Below are 23,490 nucleotides of genomic sequence, written 5' to 3'. Positions count from 1 at the left end.
TTAAAATAGGTTATGTCTTCAAAGTTATCATTAGAAATAATGCAGGCATACAACTTTTTTTTTTTTTTTTTTTGCGGTCCGGGGGCCCCCCCCCGCTGTGGCCCCTCCCGCCGCAGAGCACAGGCTCGGGACACGCAGGCTCAGTGGCCATGACTCACGGGCCGGCACGTGGGATCCTCCCGAACTGGGGCACGAACCCGCGTCCCCCCCATCAGCAGGCGGACTCCCAACCACTGCGCCACCAGGGAAGTCCAAGACATACAACTTTTATTCCACCCGAGTACACTAGCTAAATAAGTTCATGCTGTTTCTGTTACCAAATTTGTTAGCAAGAAAAACAACTTGGTATGATGAAATTTTCATGTTAAGAACAAGTGAATTGGGACTTCCCTGGTGGTCCAGTGGTTAAGAATCTGTTGCAATGCAGGGGATGCTGGTTCGATCCCTGGTTGGAAAACTAAGATCCCACATGCCGCGGGGCAACTACAGAGCCTGTGTGCTCTGGAGCCTGTGCGCCACAAGTAGAGAGAAGCCTGCACCCCCACAATGAAAGATCCTGTTTGCCGCAACTAAGATCCAACGCAGCCAAAAATAAATAAATAAATATTGTTGTTTTTTTTTAAAAAAAAAGAACAAGTGAATTAAATAGACGTAAATGGGATAGGAGTCTTTAGGTAGGGCTTCCCTGGTGGCGCAGTGGTTGAGAGTCTGCCTGCCGATGCAGGGGACATGGGTTCGTGCCCTGGTCCGCAAAGATCCCACATGCCGCGGAGTGGCTGGGCCTGTGAACCATGGCCGCTGAGCCTGCGCGTACGGAGCCTGTGCTCCGCAACGGGAGAGGCCACAACAGTGAGAGGCCCGCGTATCACACACACACAAAAAAGAGTCTTTAGGTAAAACACTTCAGCAATTATTTTATTTTATGTCATGTTTACTTAAATAGTTTCCATTATTTAACTTAAGTAAGTTAAAGTTAATAATGGACATTTATTAAATATTTAGATCATTTTCAAATAAAATAAAATACTGAAACATTAATCACTGAACATAAGTTAATCCACTTTTGGTTTCCTTATACAAAAAAAAAAAAAAAAAAGACCCTAAATATATTTAGGTCTATTAGTAAAAATCTTTTCTGCTACATTGGAAAATTTACTATGAGGAAGATGTACTCCTAGAAATTATGGAATGTATTTATCTCTGCCAATCCATAGAATGCTAGTGTAAGAGACTGTCCACGATTACTCACTTCTTAGTTTTCACTAGAAATTAAGGATTCTAATGGTTAAGAATTCTAATTAAGATATGTAATTGAAACTACTTAGAAATAATAAGGGTGAAAGGAGACAACTGTGTATGAAAAGTAGGTAAAGAAAGTAGATGGATTTCCCTGGTGGTGCAGTGGTTAAGAATCCACCTGCTACTGCAGGGGACACAGGTTCGATCCCTGGTCTGGGAAGATCCCACATGCCGCAGAGCAGCTAAGCCCATGTGCCACAGCTACTGAGCCTGCGCTCTAGACCCCGTGAGCCACAGCGACTGAGCCCATGTGCCACAACTACTGAAGCCCACGCACCTAGAGCCCGTGCTCCGCAACAAGAGAAGCTACCGCAATGAGAAGCCCCCGCTTGCCATAACTAGAGAAAGCCCGCGTAGCAACAAAGACCCAATGCAGCCATAAATAAATAAATAAAAATAAATTTATATTAAAAAAACCCCAATAGTATGCTCTATATTATGCATTCTCAACAGGGGCAATATCAACTCCACCCCACCCCCCCAAACTGGGCAAAAATTTGTTCTTGGATATAGGCCAAGAAACCTTACATTTCAATGGGATGGATTTCATGACCTTAAAAAGACATTCTGGGGTTGTAGGAATACAACGCCCTCCCCCTGCCCCATTGGATTTATAATTTTAAGCTTTTTAGGTATATGTCCTAGGAAAGGGAGGTGTTGGCTGGATCAAACGATAAATCTTTTGGCAGTTTTGAGCTTTCACAGGCAGGCCATTTAAGGTGGGCAGGTTCTCTGGGGACACTGCCTTAAGCTGTTAAAAACCATGCCAAAATTTGGTCAAGTCACTTAGTGCAGGGGTTTGAATGGAGTCCTTCTGAGAGTTTTTGCAGTTCTCAATATGCAAGCTGAATTGTTTAGGGGTGAAGTGCACTGATATCTTCAATTTATCTTGCAATGCATGAAAAATAAGATGGATTGATGCATGCATACATTAACCACCATATGATAAAGTAAATATAACAAATGTTACTTGTAGAATCTAGTCTGTCCCCAGTCCCCCATTAGAATGTGAGCTCCCGGAGGGCAGGGACTTTTTCGGCCAGGCACAGGGTAAGCAGTCAGTAAATATTTGGGAAGCGAATACGTGCGAAGCACTAAGAACAAGTAAGCGCTCAGTGAGTGGAAGCGTTCATGAGTCTATTGTTGCTGGAAACCCACAACTTCCGGCCTTGGAAGTGAGGCCGAAAGTGCGCGCGCAGGCCCGGCGTGGTCGCTCTGGCCGCCTGTCGCCTCGGCTCTGTGGTGGGTCCTCCGGGCCGCGGAGCCTGCGCAGGGCAGCGCCTGCGGGGATCGCTATGGCAGCGGCGTCGCGGTGGGTCGGGCCTCTGCGCTGGCGCCCTGGCAGGGCCGCCTCAGCCGCCGCCCGCACCACTTCCTCTCTGGAATGAGCTGGGTCTCCCGCCGCTGCCGCCGCATCCCGACTGTGGGCCCGCTCCGGGATCATGCCCCTGACCGCCTACTGCTACCTGCGTGTCGTGGGCAGGGGCAGCTACGGGGAGGTGGCGCTCGTGAGGCACCGACGGGACGGCAGGCAGGTCGGCGGAGCTAGGGCCCGGCAGGGGATGGGAGCAGGCAGGGGTTTGCCGAGGGCGCCGTCCAAGGGCTGGGCCCAGATATTCTGAAGGGGACGCGCCTCAGATGGCACTTCTTCTGGGAAATCGTCCCAGACCATCAAGACTAGGCCAGGCCTTCCTGTTATATGCGCCCCGAACTCCCTGGCGTTCTCTTTGTAGTCGTAATCGGTGTGCTTAATCTGCACACTTTCCCCCAACTCTCGACAGTTCCCTGAGAGCGTACACTCCCAGGACCTAACGGCGGCGCCTGGCAAGTATTCCTCCTTCAATGAAGGGCCCCATACCCCGTCTGACCTGGAGACCTGTGGACTCGCTCAAAACTCAGCTCATCACCTTCCCTCCAAACCTCCTCTCACGGTCCCCATTTCAGGGAGTAGCACCACCAACCAGCCAGTTGCCCAAGCTGGACACCTGGGAGTCGTTCTGGGCTCCCCCACGTACCTTCCCCCACTCCCACCCCCTTATTCGTCTGTCCACTAAGCCAACTGGCCTCTTCTTCATCTCCATGGGTACCTCCCCCATCCAGGGCATCATTGTCTCTAGCTAAGCTGTGGCCATGGCCTCCCGCTTGTCCTCCCTGCCACATGACTTGCCCTTCTCCAATTCATCACTTTCATTGCAGTCTCAGTGATCTTTCTAAAATGTGCCTCTAATGTTGCACTTTATCCCATTAGCCTCAGGATAATGAACCATTTTGTAAATATGGTTTATAAACGGGTGACCATATAATGTATTGTACAAACTGGGACAATTTGGAAACTGAAAGGAGACACTATTTATAATTACATCAGGACAATGGGACTGCCCCAGACAAACTGAGAGGAGATGGCCCCATAAGTATAAGGTCCTCTCGCCTCTTCTGCCTTGTCTCAGGTGCTGGTCACTGCCTGGAACACAAGCTCAGACATAAGAGATTTATTCAATGGTCAGTGGGGAGGGGGGATTTTTTGAGCTGAGGATGGGGTACTAGCTGTAATAATAACCCCTCACATTTCAGCAGTAGTTTGTTTACATTTTACAAAGCACATTTATGCTTTGTTACAAAACACATATATGATTGTGTTTGTTGAATAATGAATTGTTTGGTGTGTCAGTTGGTTGAGGGCAATGTATTAGGTGTTGGAGGACTTTTTTTTTTTTTTTTTAAGTGAGAATAATTTTGGATGTTGAGGATAGGTGATGTTTAGCCTTATTGGGCCTTGGATCCCTTGGAGTATGTAATGGAATCCACAGACCCATTCTGTCTGCAAATGTATATTCAAGTCATATTGTATGCACCTTTGTAGGGGGAACTTAGAGGTTAAAGAATCTCTACCACAGATTTTTTGGTTAATTCAGTGGTATGTTAACATTGACTCATTTTTAGCCATTAATGAAATTGTAAAATGCAGATGGAAAGTATAATTTTTTTTGTGACACCCTACCCTGCTATAAATCTAACTTGAAAAAGTATCATTAGTGGTAACAAGTCTTTTTCCCAGTTTTGTGCTTTGTGAATAACAAAATGAATAGGTTATGTGGCAGTCTCCAGAAGGTTGGTTTTGAGGACACTCAGGATAATCCTTAAATACTTTTGAATCTATAATGCTGTATGTTTGTTTGCATATTGTAAAAACATGTGTTTTTTTTGTAGTATGTCATCAAAAAGCTGAACCTCCGAAATGCCTCCAGCCGAGAGCGGCAAGCTGCTGAACAGGAAGCTCAGCTCTTGTCTCAGTTGAAACATCCCAATATTGTCACCTACAAGGAGTCGTGGGAGGGAGGGGATGGTCTGCTGTACATCGTCGTGGGCTTCTGCGAAGGAGGTGATCTGTACCGAAAGCTCAAAGAGCAGAAGGGGAGGCTTCTGTCCGAGAGTCAGGTGGTGGAATGGTTTGTTCAGATCGCTATGGCTCTGCAGGTACTGTCAGGACTCATAGCATCCCACTTGCTCCAAGGTGACAGAGAGATGCTTGGTGGATTTTAGGAAAATGCTTCCCCAAATGCTTAATGAAAAAAAAAAATCTTTTAAAAATCCGTTTATGAAGTGGACCTAGTTCCTCTTGCTGTAGCACTGAAGTGTTTCTGAATGAGTGATACCTGTATTGAACCAGACATGGATTTTGTCTGATTGCTGGGAAAGGCAATTCTCTATTCATTTAATATTTATAGCAAAATCCACTTTAAGGGCCCTGAATTGACAAAGAGCAAAGAATGACCATGTTTGTTATCAGTTGGTCAGCTGCATCATACTGAAAGGTGGTTGGGCTAATTTTAATTAATCTGCCTAAACTGTGGGGCTTTGGGCTTTAACCCTGCTGTGGCAGAGTGAGTAGAAATGTGAAATATGTTTGTGTTTTAATATACACATATTCAAAAGTGAGACTGTTTATGGAATATCACTCTGACATTAGAGAATGTATCTTAGGATTTAAACAATAAAAGTGATATTGTTATAGTTGAACATATTATTAAGCTGAAGATTTCAGGAGCCTGAGAGGAATGTGCATCTGACCTTGTATAAGTTGTCTTTTCTACCTTCAGTGAAAGTTTGTAAGCACATTTTTTAACTGGGTCCGTATAATTCTAGATGGCATGATTGTCAAGTCACCAGGGAACAATTGTGAAGGAAGCTGGGCAAATTAATGCATGGAACTTAATTTCTTACTTTGGAAAGTTGTAAATTAGACTTTTTATTTAGAGATTATAAAACAATAGTGTTTTGATGTGTAGGTAAGGCTCATCTAAGAGTATAAGGCTGTTTAACTTATACAGTTGTTGATGGTATATAAGAAGTCAGGTATAAATAAGTCAGGTATTAAATATTTATATTTAATAAAAATTTATTTTTCTTCAGTATTTACATGAAAAACACATCCTTCACCGAGATCTAAAAACTCAAAATGTCTTCCTAACAAGAAAAAACATCATCAAAGTGGGTGACCTAGGAATTGCCCGAGTGCTTGAGAACCACTGTGACATGGCTAGCACCCTCATTGGCACACCCTACTACATGAGCCCTGAAGTGTTCTCAAACAAACCCTACAACTATAAGGTAGGATTCGGCTGTGTTTGCCAGCTCACCTTGTCTCTACAGCAGTATAATTTTAGAACCCATCAGAATAGTAAGTTAGAAGAATTCTCTGTGAATTGGTTTAAGGAAAATGTCTTTTTTTTTTTTTTTAAGGGGAAAAATGTAAATAAGGCATTTAACCATTTACTATTTTCTTTTCCTAGTCTGATGTTTGGGCTCTGGGATGCTGTGTTTATGAAATGGCCACCCTGAAGCATGCTTTCAATGCAAAAGACATGAATTCTTTAGTTTATCGGATTATTGAAGGAAAGGTAAAGAATGTTCTGGAATTAATTGTTTTTAATATTTGGAGCAAGGTTACTTTAGTGCAGCTTTGAAAGTAGCTACTGAGAAAAGGGAGTAATCATATTGGATGGATAGTTAAGAATGGTGGGTCCTGTATGTGGGGAGGGTTGAACTGAAGGAGAAGGGATTGATCGTTTCTTAATATTAATTTATAAGTGTGGTTTAATGGCTCTGAAGAATTGGCTTCTTGAAAACCAGTACCTTATAGACACAGGATGTGCAGGTGCCCTGAGGCTACTGGTAGCTTCACCTAAGTGGTTAAATGAGCCCTGTTTAAAAGGAGTCTACTCTGTTTGGACTTCCCTGGTGGCGCAGTGGTTAAGAATCCGCCTGTCAATGCAAGGGACACGGGTTCGAGCCCTGGTCTGGGAAGATCCCACATGCCGCGGGGCAACTAAGCCCGTGCGCCACAACTACTGAGCCTGTGCTCTAGAGCCCGCGAGCCACAGCTACTGAGGCCCGTGCACGTAGAGCCCGTACTCTGCAACAAGAGAAGCTACCAAAATGAGAAGCCCGCGCACCACAACGAAGAGGAGCCCCCGCTCACTGCAACTAGAGAAGGCCCACGTGCAGCAACGAAGACCCAACACAGTCAAAAATAAATAAATAAAATAAATAAAAGATTTATTTTAAGAAAAAGGGTCTACTCTGTTTGAACTTGTTGCTCCTTTGATAATCATCACAATCACTAGTAACCAGTTAAAAATTGCAGAAAGCATTATGTATGATAGATGCTAGAGTGACCAACTTTATGTGTCAGTTTCATGGGGCTAGTTGCCCCCTGCAGTGTCAGGCATCCTCACACCATTAAGTTTTAAGGCTGTAAATCACCTACTGATTTTAACATTATACCAAGACTCATTTATTTTTTTTAATTTGAAAAAATATCGAAAAACACAGAAAAAGTAAAATTTGCTCATAATTCCACTTCTTAAAGAATCAAACAAGAAAGGGGTGAAATTCCCCTGTTTCCATCCATTTCCATCCCTTGGAGATAACCATTGGTAATGGTTTGGTGCATAGCCTTCCTGGCTTTTCCCTGTCTTTATAACTCTGGGTGTGTATGTTAAAAAAGTAACTGAAATGGAATCAGGCTATACACAGTGGTACACAACCTGCTTTTTTGACTTAATAAATGAGGGACATCTTTCCAGGTCAGTACCTGTAAGTCTTGTATTTTTTTAAAGGCTGCCTGGTATTTTATTAGAAGGGTATACCATATGCTATTCCACAAGTACCCTATGAATGGCCGTTTACATTGTTTCCAGTTCACTATTACAAGAACGATACTGCAGTGAATATCCTGGTACATAAATCTTTAGGAACTCATGCTCTTATTTGTGAAGGAGAGGGTCCTCAAATGGGACTGCTGGTTTGAAGGATATATTTTATAATTTTACAACTTGCTATTATAACCAGGATGCCAGATACGCTTCCTGTAGACTAATATGCTGTTTTTTTCTGCTGTGGATAATGATTTAAAAAATATATCTTGGGAAACCTCTACCTTCTTTTACTTTTCACAAGACTGTTAGTCATACTTATGGTATTATTTCTCTTTGTAGCTGCCACCAATGCCGAAAGACTACAGCCCAGAGCTGGCAGAAATAATAAGAAGCATGCTGAGCAAAAGGCCCGAAGAAAGACCTTCTGTGAGGAGCATCCTAAGGCAGCCTTACATAAAGCGCCAAATATCCTTGTTTTTGGAGGCCACGAAGGCGTAAGATATTTCCCTTGCAAATAGGTCAGCTAAATAGATGGAATAAAAGAGGGTGGCTTTTATAATTTTCATGTATGAGAGTTTATGGTGAGTTTTTTAAAAACATGAAGTAGAATTGCATGGTTAGAACAAGTGTTGAGATTTGCTTAATTGCTAAAATAAAAAATCTAGAGAACCATTGGAGTAATCACTTTCACATTCCTCTGAGAGTTCCAAGACATATTGAGTACGATTCTTTTAAAAGGATGTGTGTTTTATTTTTTATTTATTTATTTATTTTTTTGCGGTACGCAGGCCTCTCACTGTTGTGGCCTCTCCCGTTGCGGAGCACAGGCTCCTGATGCACGGGGTCAGCGGCCGTGGCTCACGGGCCTAGCCGCTCCGCGGCATGTGGGATCTTCCCGGATCGGGGCACGAACCCGTGCCCCCTGCATCAGCAGGCGGACTCTCAACCACTGCGCCACCAGGGAAGTCCAAGGATGTAGGTTTTAGAAATCATATTAAAATGAGAGATCATCTAAGAAGCCTATTATTACGTTATGTACTATGTAAGATAATAGTCACATTTAAAAAATATTACTCAAATCTCAGAGGGCTTTTATAAGGTTCCCTCTTTACTCATATAACTTCTCAAGGGGATAGAATTCCTTCTTTGACTTTCAGGTCCTACCTTCACTAAATAGCTGTTCTAGGATCTGAGACTTAGAGCTGGACAAGACCTTCACAGTCCTTGTCTTTTGACGTGTTAAATTTGGGAGGCAATGCTAGAGAGGCCCTGGGGGATAAAGAAGGGTCATATTTTTGTTTACATTGCCTATAATTTCCTACCTACAGACCTTTGGCTTTCTGCAGCTCTGGTCTTCATGCTCCCCTTGAATTCTCCAGAGGTTTAGCTCCTTTGGAAAATGTCACACTTAAACAGTTGGGGATATTATTCCTGTATACATTTATTCTGCAAGTCAAGGCCGAGTATACCAATCATTTTTACTTTCAAATTTGGCAAAGCAGTTGTGGTATTATTACAAATGTGAAACTTGAAGATGAAAATTATCCTGGCACTTCTAATTGTGAGGCAAGTTTTCATAGGTTTTAAATCTTAGAATAATATTGTATTTACAGAAGAGTTGCAGAGATAGAACAGAGTTTCTGTATAACCCTCACCCAGTTTCTCCTATCAGCATCTTATGTTACCATGGTACATTTGTCAGAACTAAGAAAACAACATCAATATCTTATGTTGACTAAATCCAGACTTCACTTGGCTTACACTAGTTTTTCTACTAGTGTCCTTTTTCTGCTTCAGGATCCAGTCCAGCATACCATATTACTCCTCATTTCTCCTTAGTCAACTTGGGTCTCTGACAGTTTCTCACTTTCTTTGTTTTTCATGACCTTGATTGTTTTTGGAGATTACTGGTCAAGTGTTTTGTAGAACACCCACTGGTTTTTAGAAGACTCCTATCTATAAAAGGAGCAGTTCTATGGGAATTCCCTGGCAGTCCAGTGGTTAGGACTCCACGCTTCCACTGCAGGGGGCCCAGGTTCAATCCCTGGTCAGGGAACTAAGATCCCACAAGCCACATGGCACGGCCAAAAAAGAAAAAAAAAAAGAAAAGAAAAGAAAGAAAGAAATAAAACAAGCTGTTCTAAGAGGGAGTGTAACATGTATGCACATTTCCTCCTATATATAGAAACCTTTAACCTTCACTGTATTGATAATAACTTTTTCTTCTTTTCTTCCTCATAAAGAAAAAACTCCAAAAATAATATTAAAAATGGTGACTCTAAATCCAAGCCTGTGGCTACAGTGGTTTCTGGAAAGGCTGAATTAAGTCATGAAGCCGTTCCCCCTCAACCACACTCTTCTGAGGGCTCCAAGACATATGTAATGGTACGTCTCATTCTAAAGGATATGTGTTCTAGAAACTGTATTAAAATGGTAGGTTACCTAAGCTAGTTATTCTATGTGAAATGACTAAGCTTCATTAGATTTCTGTTGTGTAAGTAGTTTTGTATTGTAAAGAAGGAATACTGGTGAAGTATTCAAAGTGCCTATTAAAATGTTCATGAAGTCAGTGCTATAATAACTTTAAGAAGTTTTTTTTAATTGAGGTGGAATTTATATAACATAAAGTTAAACATTTTAAAGTGAGCAATTAATTGCATTTAGTATATTCACAGTATTGTGCGACCGTCACCTCTATCTCGTTCCAAAACATTTTCATCACCCCAAAAGGAAACCTCATACCCATTAGGTCGTCACTCCTCCTCCATCCAGCCCCTGTAAAACACCAGTGTTCTCTGTTTGTATGGGTTTGCCTATTCTGAATATTTGATATAAATGGAATCATACAATATGTAACCTTTTGTGTCTGGCTTCTTTCACTTAGCATGTTTTTGAGGTTCATCCAGGTAGCATATATCAATACTTCATTTATTTTTATGTCTAAATAATACTCCATTGTATGTATATACCACAGTTTGTTTATCCATTTATTCATTGGTAGATATTGGGTTGTTTTCACCTTTTGGCTTTTGCTATGAACATTTATGTACAATGTTTGAGTATCTGTTTTCAGTTCTCTTGGGTGTAATATCTAGGAGAGTAATTGCTGAGTCATATGGTAATTCTATGTTTAACTTTTTGAGGAATGACCACATTGTTTTTCCTTTGTGGTTGCACCATTTCATGTTTTTATCAGCAATCCCTGAGAATTCCAGTTTCTCTACAACTTCACCAACTCTTGTTATTTTCTGTTTTTCTGATTCTAGCCATCCTAGTGGATGTGGAGTGGTATGTTATTGTAGTTCTGATTTGCATTTGACTAATGACATAGAACTTGTTGGCCATTTGAATGCCTTCTTTGGAGAAATATCTATTAAGTCCATTGCCCAGTTTTTAATTGGGTTTTTTGTTTTTTATTATTGAGTTCTAAGAGTTCTTTCTATATTATAGATACTAGACCCTCATCAGATATATGACTTACAAATATTTCTTCCCATTCTTTAGGTTGTCCTTTCACTTTCTTGATAACGTCCTTTTATGCACAAATGTTTTTAATTTTGATGAAGTCTAATTTATTTGTTTTTTACTTTTGTTGCCCATGCTCATATCTAAGAATCCCTTGCCAAATCCAAGGTCATGAAGATGTATGCCTATGTTTTCTCCTAGGATTTTTATAGTTTTAGCTCTTATATTTAGGTTATTGATCCATTAAAAAAATTTTATTATGGTAAAATATAAAATTTGCCATTTTGTACCATTTTTAAATTAATCAATTAATTATTTTCATTTTGTACCATTTTTAAGCATACAATTCAGTGGTCTTAATTACATTCACAATGTTGTGCAGCCGTCACCATATCTTCCAAAACCTTTTCATCATTCGAAACAGAAACTCTGTACCCATTAAGGTCTAACTCCGCATTGCCTCTACTCCCAGACCCTGGTAACCTCTGATCTACTTTCTCTGAATTTGCCCATTCTAGGTACCTCATATAAATGGAATCATACAACATTTGTTCTTTTGTGTCTAGCTTATTTCACTTAGCAAGTTTTCAAACATTATCCATATTGTAGCATGTATCAGAATTTCATTCCTTTCTATGACTTTATAATATTCTGCTGTATGTATGTACCACATTTTGTTTAGCCATTCATCTGCTGATGGACATTTGGGTTGTTTCCATCTTCTGGCCGTTGTGAATAATGCTGCTGTAAACATTAGTGTACAAATATCTGAGTCCCTACTTTTAGTTCTTGGGACAAATACCTGGGAGTGGGATTGTTGGGTCTTATGATTATTCCATGTTTAACTTTCTGAGGAACCTGCTATTCCATTTTGAGTTAATTTTTTTTTTTTTTGCGGTATGCGGGCCTCTCACTGCTGTGGCCTCTCCCGTTGCTGAGCACAGGCTCCAGACACGCAGGCTCAGTGGCCATGGCTCATGGGCCTAGCCGCTCCGTGCCATGTGGGATCCTCCCGGACCGGAGCACAAACCCGTGTCCCCTGCATCGGCAGGCAGACTCCCAACCACTGCGCCACCAGGGAATCCCCTTGAGTTAATTTTCTAATATGGTATGAGGAGTGCTCTGATAACTTGGAAGCATGTTTTCATTGAGGGTGAAGACAATTATTTGTCCCAGGAGAAACCCATAGTCATTGGCCCCTTGAAGACACCCCCATGTCTGAAAGGCCACACCTACAAACCAGACATAAGCAATACCGCAGAATCGTTAGCCACGATCAGTAGGGTGAATATTGACGTCTTACCTGCAGAAAGGAGGAACTCAGTGAACAACAGCTTAGTTCAAGAGAATCAACGAAGACACTTAGATGCCTCTAAGGAGCTAGAAGGTAAATGTATTATTTCTCAAGTGAAAGAGAGGCTGCAGGATAACACTAAATCCAGTGTTCAACCTGGAAACCGAATTTCCACATGGTCCATTGACTATGTCACTGGAGAAAGGAATGACCCAGTGAAGCCTCTGCAGCCCCTAAACAAAGACCAAAATTTATCAAAGGACCAGGTGAGTGACATGCACAAGGTATTGGTTTCAGAAAGAAGACTGGAAAGTGTGGTTACAAAGGTGTGGGTTGTGTTCTTTGGTTGTGCTTTTAGTTGTGGTTTTAGGAAAATCAGTTGTTCCCATATAACAGTTTAAACATGACAGAACCAAAGGATAGGACCCAAGGAGTGCTTAGATCCTTTCTGTGCCCTGGTGTTCGGTACTTGCCATTTGCCATTAGTGTGTTTTTTCCTATTTCTACATCATTCTTTTGTAAGTCCTCCAAGTCAATGGGCAGTTCCAACAATTAGGTAATATCACATTCCTTCTTGCTTTTAAAAGTTAGTGGATTGTCTGATTTTTTAAGTTAAGGAATTAAAAAAACATATTTTATGTGTTGGAACCAAAGGAGAAGGAAGAAGAGAAGAAAAGGAACGGAACAAAAGGATTTTGATACTGAGAGACTATTCTGAGTAAATTTAAAGGGTGTCTTCTACTTGAACATGGAAAGAAGCCTAAATTAGATGAAGCATGGTAATAGCTAAGGATTAGAAAGAAAGCCAGAACATTTGATTAACTTTACATTTTTATTTGTAAAATATTTAAAGAATATATTTAATGTATATATTGACTATATTTTTATAATCTATATATATTTAAACTTTATATATTACATACATTTTCATATTTAACACTTTTATATAAATATATATAACTTTTATACGTCTATAGTCAAATGTTTTTATTTATTTTATTTATGGCTGTTTGGGTCTTTGTTGCTGTGTGTGGGCTTTCTCTAGTTGCAGTGAGCAGGGGCTACTCTTCATTGTGGTGCACGGGCTTCTCATTGTGGTGGCTTCTCTTGTTGCGGAGCACGGGCTCTAGGCACGCAGGTTTCAATAGTTTTGGTACGTGGGCTCAGTAGTTGTGGCTCGTGGGCTCTAGTGCACAGGCTCAGTAGTTGTGGTGCACGGGCTTAGTTGCTCCACGGTGTGTGGGATCTTCCCAGACCAGGGCTCGAACCTGTGTCCCCTGCATTGGCAGGCGGATTCTTAACCACTGTGCCACCAGGGAAGTCCCTCAAATGTTTTTAATAAGGTTTTGTTTTTATAGAAAAGTACAAGTATGATGCTCTTTTCATTTAAACTCATTGAATTGAAACCAAAATTTAGTCTTAAGCATTCTCTGGACACTGGAATCCTTAGTACTTTCTAGATAAAATTATATATGTCCTGCTTGTTCTGCTTGGCTGTCAAATTATATTCAAGTTCGCTTCTTTTATTTTTTCCCATAATTATTTAAAAATTTTTTAAAGTGCCAGTTCAGTGGTTTTTAGTATATTTATAAAGTTGTACATTCACTGCTATTTTCTGTTTCCAGAACATTTCCATCACCTCAAAAAGAAACCCCATACTCAATACTAGTCACTCTCCATTCCTCCGTGTCTCTAACCCTTGGCAACCATTGTCTGTATGAATTTGCCTATTCTCAATATTTCATATAAATGGAATCATACAGATACGGCCTTTTGTATCTGGCTTCTTTTATTTAGTATAATGCTTTCAAGGTTATATCCATGTTGTAGCCTGTACCAATATTTCATTTCTTTTTATTGCCAAATAAATTCTACCGTGTGTATATTTCATATTTTATTTATCTATTCATCAGTTGATGAACATTTGAGTTGTTTTCACTTTTCACTGTGGATAAAGTTGCTTTGAACATTCATGTACAAGTTTTTGTGTGGACATATGTTTTCGGTTCTCTTGGGTATATACCTAGGAGTGGAATTGCTGGATCATATGGTGACTCTATGTTTATTTTTTTTTTTTTTTTTTTTGCTGTATGCAGTCCTCTCACTGTTGTGGCCTCTCCCGCTGCGGAGCACAGGCTCCGGACGCGCAGGCTCAGCAGCCATGGCTCACTGGCCCAGCCGCTCCGCGGCATGTGGGATCTTCCCGGACCGGGGCACGAACCTGTGTCCCCTGCATCGGCAGGCGGACACTCAACCACTGCGCCACCAGGGAAGCCCTATGTTTAACTTTCTGAGGAACTGCAGAACTGTTTTCCAAAGCAACTATATCATTTTACTTCCCATCAGCAATGTATGAGAGTTGTAATTTCTCCACACCCTCACCAACACTTATTTTCTGTGTTTTTTATTTTGTTTTGTTTTGTTTTGTTTTTGATTCTAGCCATCCTGGAAGTGGTATCTTATTGTGGTTTTGATTTGCACCTCCCTAATGACTAATGTTGTTGAGCATCTTTTCATGTGCTCATTGGCCATTTTTATACCTACTTTGGAGAAATATCTATTCAAATCCTTTGCCCATTTTTAAATTGGTTTATTTATCTTTTTATTGTTGAGTAGTAGGAGTTCTTTATCAGTTACAAATGTCAGTCCCTTATCAGATATAAGATTCAAAAATATTGTCTCCCATTCTGTGGATTGTCTTCACTTTCTTTTTAAAGTATATTTTATTTTATTTTATTTTGACTGCGCCGTGCAGCATGTGGGATCTTAGTTCCCTGACCAGGGATTGAACCTGTGCCCCCAGCAGTGGAAGTGCGGAGTCTTAACCACTGGACCACCAGGGAAGTCCCACCTTCACTTTCGGTTTTTAATTATTTATTTATTTTTTTTTTATTACTTTTTTGGCTGCATTGGGTCTTAGTTGCAGCATGCAGGGCCTTCGTTGAGGTGTGCGGCATCTTTCGTTGTGGCGCGCAGTCTTCTCTCTAGTTGTGGCACATGGGCTCCAGGGTGTGTAGGCTCCAGAAAGCATGGGCTCTGTAGTTTGCAGCATGTGGGCTCTCTTGTTGAGGCGCGCGAGCTCAGTAGTTGTGGCGCGCAGGCGTAGTTGCCCCACAACATGTGGGATCTTAGTTCCCCAACCAGGGATCGAACCTGCGTCCCCTGCATTGGAAGGCGGATTCTTTACCACTGGACCCCCAGGGAAGTCCCCCATCTTCACTTTCTTGATGATGTCCTTTGGAGCATAAAAGTTTTAAAATTTGATGAAATCTAGTTTTGTCTATTTTTTCTTGTGTTGCTTCTGCTTTTAGTGTCATGAAGATTTCTCCCATAATTTCTTCTAAGAGTTCATAATTTTAACTCTTACATTTAGGTCTGAGATCTGTTTTGAGTTAATTTTTGTGTGTGATGTGAAGAAAGGGTTCTACTTCATTCTTTTGTATGCAGATATCCACTTGTCCCAGTACCATTTGTTAAAAGATTATTCTTTTCCCATTGAATTTTCTTGGGACCCTCACTGAAAATCAGTATACCCTAAATATGATCATTTAATTTTATACTCTCAGTTCTGTACCACTGATTTTTCTATCCGTATGTCAGTAACACAATTACTGTAGGTTTATAGTAAGTGGGCTTTTTTTGGCCATGCTGCACGGCTTACAGGATCTCAGTTCCCTGACTAGGGGTTGCATCCGGGCCACAGCAGTGAAAATCCGAAATCCTAACCACTAGGCCACCAGGGAATTCACTGTAGTAAGTTTTGAAATTGGGAAGGTTAAGTCTTCCAACTTTATTCTTAATTTTCAATACTGTTTTGGCTATATGGGGTCCTTTGCATTTCCATATGAATTTTAAGATTAGCTTGTCAATTTCTGCAAAAAAGCCTGGGGTTTTGACAGGGATTTTATTGAATCTGTAGATTATTTGCAGATTATTGCTATCTCAATATGTATCTTCCAACTCATGAACATAGGATATCTTCCTATTTTCTTTAGGTCTTCTTCAGTTTCTTACAATGATGTTTTGTTGTTTTAAGTGTATAAGTCTTGTACTTCTTTTGTTAAATTCATTTCTAAGTATTTTGTTCCATTGGCTTCCCTTGTGGCACAGTGGTTAAGAATCCGCCTACCAGTGCAGGGAACATGGGTTTGAGCCCTGGGCGGGGAAGGTCCCACATGCCGTGGAGCAACTAAGCCTGTGCACCACAGCTACGGAAGCCTGCGTGCCTAGAACCCATGCTCCACAACAAGGGAAGCCACTGCAGTGAGAAGCCTGCACACTGCAACAAAGAGTAGCCCCTGCTCGCCACAACTAGAGAAAGTGTGCGCAGCAATGAAGACCCAATGCAGCCAAAAGTAAATAAATAAATAAATAAATTTAAGTATTTTGTTCCTTCTGATACTATTATAAATGGAATGATTTTCATAGTGTTCATTGCTTGTGTATAGAAATACAATTAATTTTTATATATTGTCTTTATAGCCTACAGCCTTACTTAACTCATTTATTGGTTCTAATAACTTTTTAATAATGGACTCCTTAGAATTTTCTGAATACAGTATCACATCATCTGCAAATAGAGATTTTTCCTTTTCAATCTGGATTTCTTTTATTTATTTATATTTTCTTGTCTGATTGCCCTGGCTAGAACCTCTAGTACAGTGTTGAATAGGAGTGATAAGAATGGACATCCCTGTCTTGTACCTGATCAAATATGTTTCTTACATCAGGCTTTTAGAGTAGGTTTTTTTGTTTTTTTGATGGAATTTCATGTCCAGCATTTCTTTGTTGTTGTTGTTGTTATTTTGTTGTTGATAAAAGTGGAAGAACTTTTTTTAGGACCAATTGGATTTCATGGAGAAACTCCTTAAGTCATTTGGTCAGGTACTCTTATATGTATAAGCTTTATTTTGAATATTCTATACTTAATACCAGCAGAGAAACTTTTATTTCACTCTTCAGAATTAAATCAGTTACTGTTTATTATCTGGGTATCCTTGCATAGCTATCATATCACACTGTTCCTTTTTCTAAAATGTACCACGTAGTGGGCTCTTGATAAAGATGTGTTGATTGGGCTTCCCTGGTGGCACAGTGGTTGAGAGTCCGCCTGCCGATGCAGCGGACACAGGTTCGTGCCCTGGTCTGGAAGATCCCACGTGCTGCGGAGCGGCTGGGCCTGTGAGCCATGGCCGCTGAGCCTGTGCGTCCGGAGCCTGTGCTCTGCAATGGGAGAGGCTACAACAGTGAGAGGCCTGCGTACTGCAAAAAAAAAAAAAAAAAAAAATTAATGTAAGAAGCTATTTTATTTTAATGTTTGGTGTGCATTAGTTTCTAAAACCAGCTCTCCAAATAAAACACTAAGTCCTTGGTGATCTTCATAATTTAAAAGTTAACTTATTTTATCTTTACTACTGCTAGTAGTAGCTCCTGGTTTCTGAGCATCTAATATGTGCTAGATGTGGTCTTAAGTACTATAGTGCACAATCTCCTCTAATCCTCCAGTAGTCACATGATGTGTGTGACGCATTATACCCATTTATAGATAAGGAAACAGAGGTTCAGGGAGATATGACTCCATCTGAATCTAAGCTTGTGATCTTTTCATGGTGCTTTTTAGAGGGCATCCAAATAACTAATGTTTACTTGGGAAGTATGTGTATATTAAATTGGATTTCATTTAAAACATTTGTTAGTTTTCTGAATTGCAAACCTATTAAAAGTTATAAAAAGATTGTTAAAAAACTAAATGAACATTGGTAGTTTCAGGTTAATAACAATCTGAGTAATTTAATTAAAATAATTATTTTTATTTGGGAAAAGAGAAGAAAACCCAGAATATGTAGATAACTGATGCCAGCATTCTGTCTTTGCCTGTCAACACTGAAAATAAGCATTCATTTTGAGAAAGACAGCTCCTCCTTCTTTCATTTACAATTTTAGAAGTAGATATGGCAGGTTTGGCTATTTGGAAGTTCAAAAGACTGTTTCATTATTCTATTTTGGTTTTTTGTTTGTTTCGTTTTATTTTTTTTTATTTTTTTTTTTTGCGATATGTGGGCCTCTCACTGTCGTGGCCTCTCCCGCTGCCGGATGCGCAAGCTCAGCGCCCATGGCTCACGGGCCCAGCCGCTCCGCGGCACGTGGGATCCTCCCGGACCGGGGCACGAACCCGCATCCCCTGCATCAGCAGGCGGACTCTCAACCACTGCGCCACCAGGGAGGCCCACTCGTTTTATTATTTTTAAGGATCAAGTTGCTGGTGAACGTGTTATAGAAAAACAGGACAGAATCCACCCAGCTTTACAGCCACACAGCTCTGGGTCTGAACCTTTCCTGTCTCAACAGCGGCGGCAGAAGAAAAGAGAACATACTGAGCATAGTGAGGAAAAGAGACAGGTCAGCAGAGATCTCTTTGGAATAAGTCATTGTGCTGCTGCTTGGGAAACAGACTTTAGGAAACTTCATTTCTATTTAGAATGATGTGCTAAAAAGGCACATACATAATGCAAGGAACATATAAAGAAGGGTAGAAATACTAAATATTAGTTATCAAATGTCAGTGAGTTGGAAGCAGAGTGAGGATTTTATCTTCTCCAGCAAGGATGGACAGCTCATTTTGAGAGTTAAAGGAACAGGCCAAAAAAGGTAAATCTCTGATTCCTCTTATGTCATATTAATGAACAGTTTCTCCCTCAACTTCTGCATAAGGTCGTGGCAACCCCTCATTTCTGGAAGTAACTTTCACAGGTACCCTCTCTATAAGCTTCTTAAGTGGTCATTCACTTTTGGCAGAGTTTCTTCCCCTCCGCCCTCCGCCCCCCGCCCCCACCAAATGCAATGTTTTAAAGTTTTTGAGAGGGAATCACTGACAAATACACAGATTTACCAATGGGGGACCTTTGGAGGTAGATGTATATGACACTGATAATCTCCCTCTCTTTGTTAATTATGGAAGTTCCAAGAGACTCCTCCTCGTCTTTTGCCTTCTCTTTCTACTGTTGGAAAAGTGGATGTCACATCAACACAAAAAGATGCTGAAAACCAAAGTAGAGTGGTCACTGGGTCTGTGAGCAGTTCGAGGAACAGTGAGATATCATCATCAAAGGTTGGTAGGAGTCTATGTTGGATTTTTTTAAGCTTTATTATAAAACTTTTTGGTTGTAAATCCTGCATATATTGTGAAGTTTTATATTAAAACATCTTAGCCCTGCTTTTTGCCAAACACTGGAAAGCGCAAATTTGTGATTCTCAACAGAAGCTTTGATTGAAATGGACAGATTCTATTGTTTCAGGGCTGGTCACTTCCAGTTAATTAAGGAGACCAAGTGGATTCTGAATGTAGGAAATGCAGAAATACCTATTTGCCCTTCCAAAGATGAGCTCTTCCTAGAAATGAGGGCTGTGATCATCCTAGCTAGGAGTTGTAAGCCCAACGTGAACTGGTTTCAAATGGACACTCCCTTAAAGACCTGTGCAGGGCCTTTCCTGTAGTGCTGGATGATATGTCATGCATTGTAGGTATTATAAGAACAGTGAATAGGAATGGAAGTAACTGACTTTCTTTAAAAGGACCGACCATTATCAGCAAGAGAGAGGAGGCGACTAAAGCAGTCACAGGAAGAGATCTTCCCCTCAGGTAAAGTTGTTCTCTTTCCTTCATCTATTGGAGGTTATTGGTATGGCTCATGGACATAGCATTGGTACTGATTGTGAGGTGTTAAGAATTTCCAGCATCAGTAATCCATTTGGGAAACCAATTTAGAAGAATTTTTGAAATTTCCTAGTCAAGCCTTTAAAAAAATTGGCATAGTATTGGATCTGGAACTTGTGTTATTAGAGAAAGAGGACTCTAAAAAGAGAGCGAGAGAGCTTTGAGTGACAGTAACTCCTGGGAGATTTCAGACAGGAAAGCAGTCAGGCGAGTGTTTACTTTGTTTCCATGTTCAGAGTCTGTTGGTCAGAGAAGTGCTCTCTTCTCAGGAACAGAGAGAGGAAGCCAGGAGAATGGTACTGCCCTGGGCTGAGGGCTGTGATCATTCCTATTACTATTATCTAAAGACAACATATTCTAGCAGTTTCCATTTATCGAATACTGACAATGTCTCAAACATTATGCTAAGTATTTTAAGGGCATTATCTCATTTCATATTTTGCAATGGAGGAGACTGAGGGTCAGAGGGGTTAAGTAACTTGCCCAAGGTCACAGGGCTGGTAGACCTAGACCTGAGATTTGAACTGAGGTGTCAGACACCAGAGTGATGATGAATATGCTGTCTGAGTTCCTTCTAGGCTGGCCCTTGCTGGGGTATCTTCCATAAACAGTGCAAAGCCCTCTTCTATTGAGGCCAGCCCACCATAAACAACTGCTGGGGCTTGTCACTTTTTCAGGCCCTTCAGTGAGGAGAGTTTCTCTGAGTCCAGCGGGGCCAGGGAAACCACAAGAGGAAGGCCACCCTACCCCTGCTCAATGGTTGTCTTCTGACTGCAGCGTTGCTCAGGTACATTACATAGTCCTAAGGTAAAAGGTAGACATGTCTACATCTGGCAAGCCTAATAACGGTAAACTTCATAAATGCCAGCTCTATTTATTCCTGGGACAGTGCTGACTTAAGTTACACTTTTCACATTTCTCTGATAAGAAAAAGAACTGGTCAATAATAATTAAAAGGATTTTGTTTCCTTCATTAAGGGAATGGACTTTTCAGGCACTCTTGTAAACAACTGGCAGCCTAGTTAATATCTTTCTTAGGCAGTCTTTTAAACAAGACTTCCAAAGGGCTTCCACTAGGCAACACTTTGCTTATTCTGCTGTGTTAATAATATACCAAACGACCTGGCCAGATTTTAGTCTCACTTGCTGATCCTTCCTTTGTTTTCTGTTTGTGTCAAAGTACCTTACCTTTCCACCCACGGATAATGTAGGAGCACCATTTGGTGGCTAAATGGATAATTGCAAGGTTTTAACCACGTTCACTTTTTTGTGTAATAATACCCTGGGAATAATTATTCAGTTTTCTGTATTCCAGTTTTTGACCTCATTTCTAGGAGCATATAATTACTTTTTTTAAAAAAGAAACTTCCTGCCCTTGAAAGTAATGAAGATTTTTTTCCTTTAACAATAGTGTGTGATTTAGTTGCTTCACTAATTAAAATGATCCTCTTTATTTTCAAAAGTTGTAATATTTGTGTGTAATTATACCAGGTAATCCTTTAAAGCATTTAACAATGAGTATCATGGGTGAGCAAACTGAGGTTACTTTTTATTTAGGTGGCATTCTGTCTAGTTTAAAATGCCAACATTCCTTATGGTACCAGCCCTCTGCTTAGAAGTTCAAACACCAGAACTGTTTGTCTGCTCTCCTCTGGAAAGGAAATTGCTTCTTAGCTGAGACTTTCCAGGACCTTATAAAACGTCACCTTGATGTTCCTCAGGCTTCACTTACGAACTTCATGGGTGAACTGGGACATTATTTGGTAAAGTAACTTCAACTTTTATATCCATAGTTCTCCTGTTAAATTGGACCTAGGTGCACATTGTGTCTAGGCATTGCATCGAAGACTGTTTCATGTTTTACATTCTGGTTGTGTTGTCATGTGGAATTTTGTATTTCCAAACATTAATAGGAAAGGAAACTCACCCATTGTCTCTCTGAGGATGAGTTAAGTTCTTCTACAAGTTCAACTGATAAATCAAATGGGGATTCCAAGGAAGGGTAAGTTCTTATTTTTCTATCTCCTTTCATAAGATATTTCTGTTTAACTTAATTTTATTCTAATTTAATTTTATTTTTTTACTTAAAAAAATTTTATTGAAGTATAGTTGATTTACAGTGTTGTATTAATTTCTGCTGTACAGCAAACTGACTCAGTTATACATATATTCTTTTTCATATTCTCTTCCATTATGGTTTATCACAGGATATTGAATAGAGTTCCCTGTGCTATACAGTAAGACCTTGCTGTTTATCCGTCATATAAATAATAGTTTGCATCTGCTGATCCCACACTCCCAATACTTCCCTCCCCCACCCCCACCCCCCTTGGAAACCACAAGTCTGTTCCCATGTCTTTGAGTCTGTTTCTGTTTCACAGATATGTTTGTTTGTGCCATACTTTAGATTTCACAAATAAGTGATATCATATGGTATTTGTCTTTCTCTTTCTGACTTACTTCGCTTAGTATGATAACCTCTAGGTCCATCCATGTTGCTGCGAATGGCATGATTTCATTCTTTTTAGTGGCTGAGTAATAGTCCATTGTATGTATGTGTATATATATATGTATGTGTGTGTATGTGTATCTATCTATCTGTCTATCTCACATCTTTATCCATTCATCCGTCAATGGACATTTAGGTTGTTTCCATGTCTTAGTTATAGATAGTGCTGCTATGAACATAGGGGTGCATGTATCTTTTCGAATTATAATTTTGTCTGGGTATATGCCTATGAGTGGAATTGCTGGATCACATGGCAACTCTATTTTTAGTTTTCTGAGGAACCTCCATACTGTTTTCCATAATGGCTGCACCAATTTACATTCCCACCAACAGTGTAAGAGGGGTCCCTTTTCTCCACATCCTCTCCAGCATTTTTTTTTTTTTTTTTTTTGCTGTTTCTCCAATTATGTTGCTAGCACAATTTTCCTTTTTTTTTTTTTAATCTTTATTGGAGTATAATTACTTTACAATGGTGTGTTAGTTTCTGCTTTATATCAAAGTGAATCAGTTATACATATACATATGTTCCCATATCTCTTCCCTCTTGCATCTCCCTCCCTCCCCTGCTCCCTATCCCACCCCTCTAGGTGGTCACAAAGCACCAAGCTGATCTCCCTGTGCTATGCGGATGCTTCCCACTAGCTATCTGTTTTACGTTTGGTAGTGTATATATGCCCATGCCACTCTCTCGCTTTGTCACAGCTTATCCTTCCTGCTCCCCATATCCTCAAGTTCATTCTCTAGTAGGTCTGTGTCTTTATTCCTGTCTTACCCCTAGGTTCTTCATGACATTTTTTTTTCTTAAATTCCATATATATATGTTAGCATATGGTATTTGTCTTTCTCTTTCTGACTTACTTCACTCTGTATGACAGACTCTAGGTCCATCCACCTCATTACAAATAGCTCAATTTCGTTTCTTTTTATGGCTGAGTAATATTCCATTGTATATATGTGCCACATCTTCTTTATCCATTCATCTGATGATGGACGCTTAGGTTGTTTCCATCTCTGGGCTATTGTAAATAGAGCTGCAATGAACATTTTGGTA

At 40.3% G+C, this 23,490-nt stretch overlaps 1 protein-coding gene and 1 non-coding gene across 2 annotated transcripts in view; one reads left to right on the top strand and one right to left on the bottom strand.

Moving 5' to 3' along the window:
- The first annotated feature begins 2,596 nt into the window (after positions 1 to 2,596).
- NEK4 (NIMA related kinase 4) overlaps positions 2,597 to 23,490 on the top strand; it is a 45,040-nt gene continuing 24,146 nt past the window's right edge. The window contains exons 1-11 of the mRNA XM_007451873.1: positions 2,597 to 2,834; positions 4,507 to 4,773; positions 5,710 to 5,907; positions 6,090 to 6,197; positions 7,797 to 7,951; positions 9,701 to 9,842; positions 12,075 to 12,482; positions 19,175 to 19,324; positions 19,789 to 19,855; positions 20,608 to 20,717; positions 21,844 to 21,932. Of these exons, the coding sequence (XP_007451935.1) occupies positions 2,742 to 2,834; positions 4,507 to 4,773; positions 5,710 to 5,907; positions 6,090 to 6,197; positions 7,797 to 7,951; positions 9,701 to 9,842; positions 12,075 to 12,482; positions 19,175 to 19,324; positions 19,789 to 19,855; positions 20,608 to 20,717; positions 21,844 to 21,932 (1,787 nt within the window). The 5' untranslated portion in view covers positions 2,597 to 2,741. The remainder of the gene's footprint in view (positions 2,835 to 4,506; positions 4,774 to 5,709; positions 5,908 to 6,089; positions 6,198 to 7,796; positions 7,952 to 9,700; positions 9,843 to 12,074; positions 12,483 to 19,174; positions 19,325 to 19,788; positions 19,856 to 20,607; positions 20,718 to 21,843; positions 21,933 to 23,490) is intronic.
- TRNAG-UCC (transfer RNA glycine (anticodon UCC)) lies at positions 14,987 to 15,059 on the bottom strand. Its single transcript has one exon. It is a non-coding gene; the product is annotated as a tRNA-Gly (tRNA).

This window comes from Lipotes vexillifer, unplaced genomic scaffold (assembly GCF_000442215.2).
Source record: "Lipotes vexillifer unplaced genomic scaffold, Lipotes_vexillifer_v1.1 scaffold500, whole genome shotgun sequence".
Taxonomy (NCBI): domain Eukaryota; kingdom Metazoa; phylum Chordata; class Mammalia; order Artiodactyla; family Lipotidae; genus Lipotes; species Lipotes vexillifer.
Note: the sequence above shows the minus strand (reverse complement) of the source record. Positions and strands in the feature narration are given on the sequence as shown.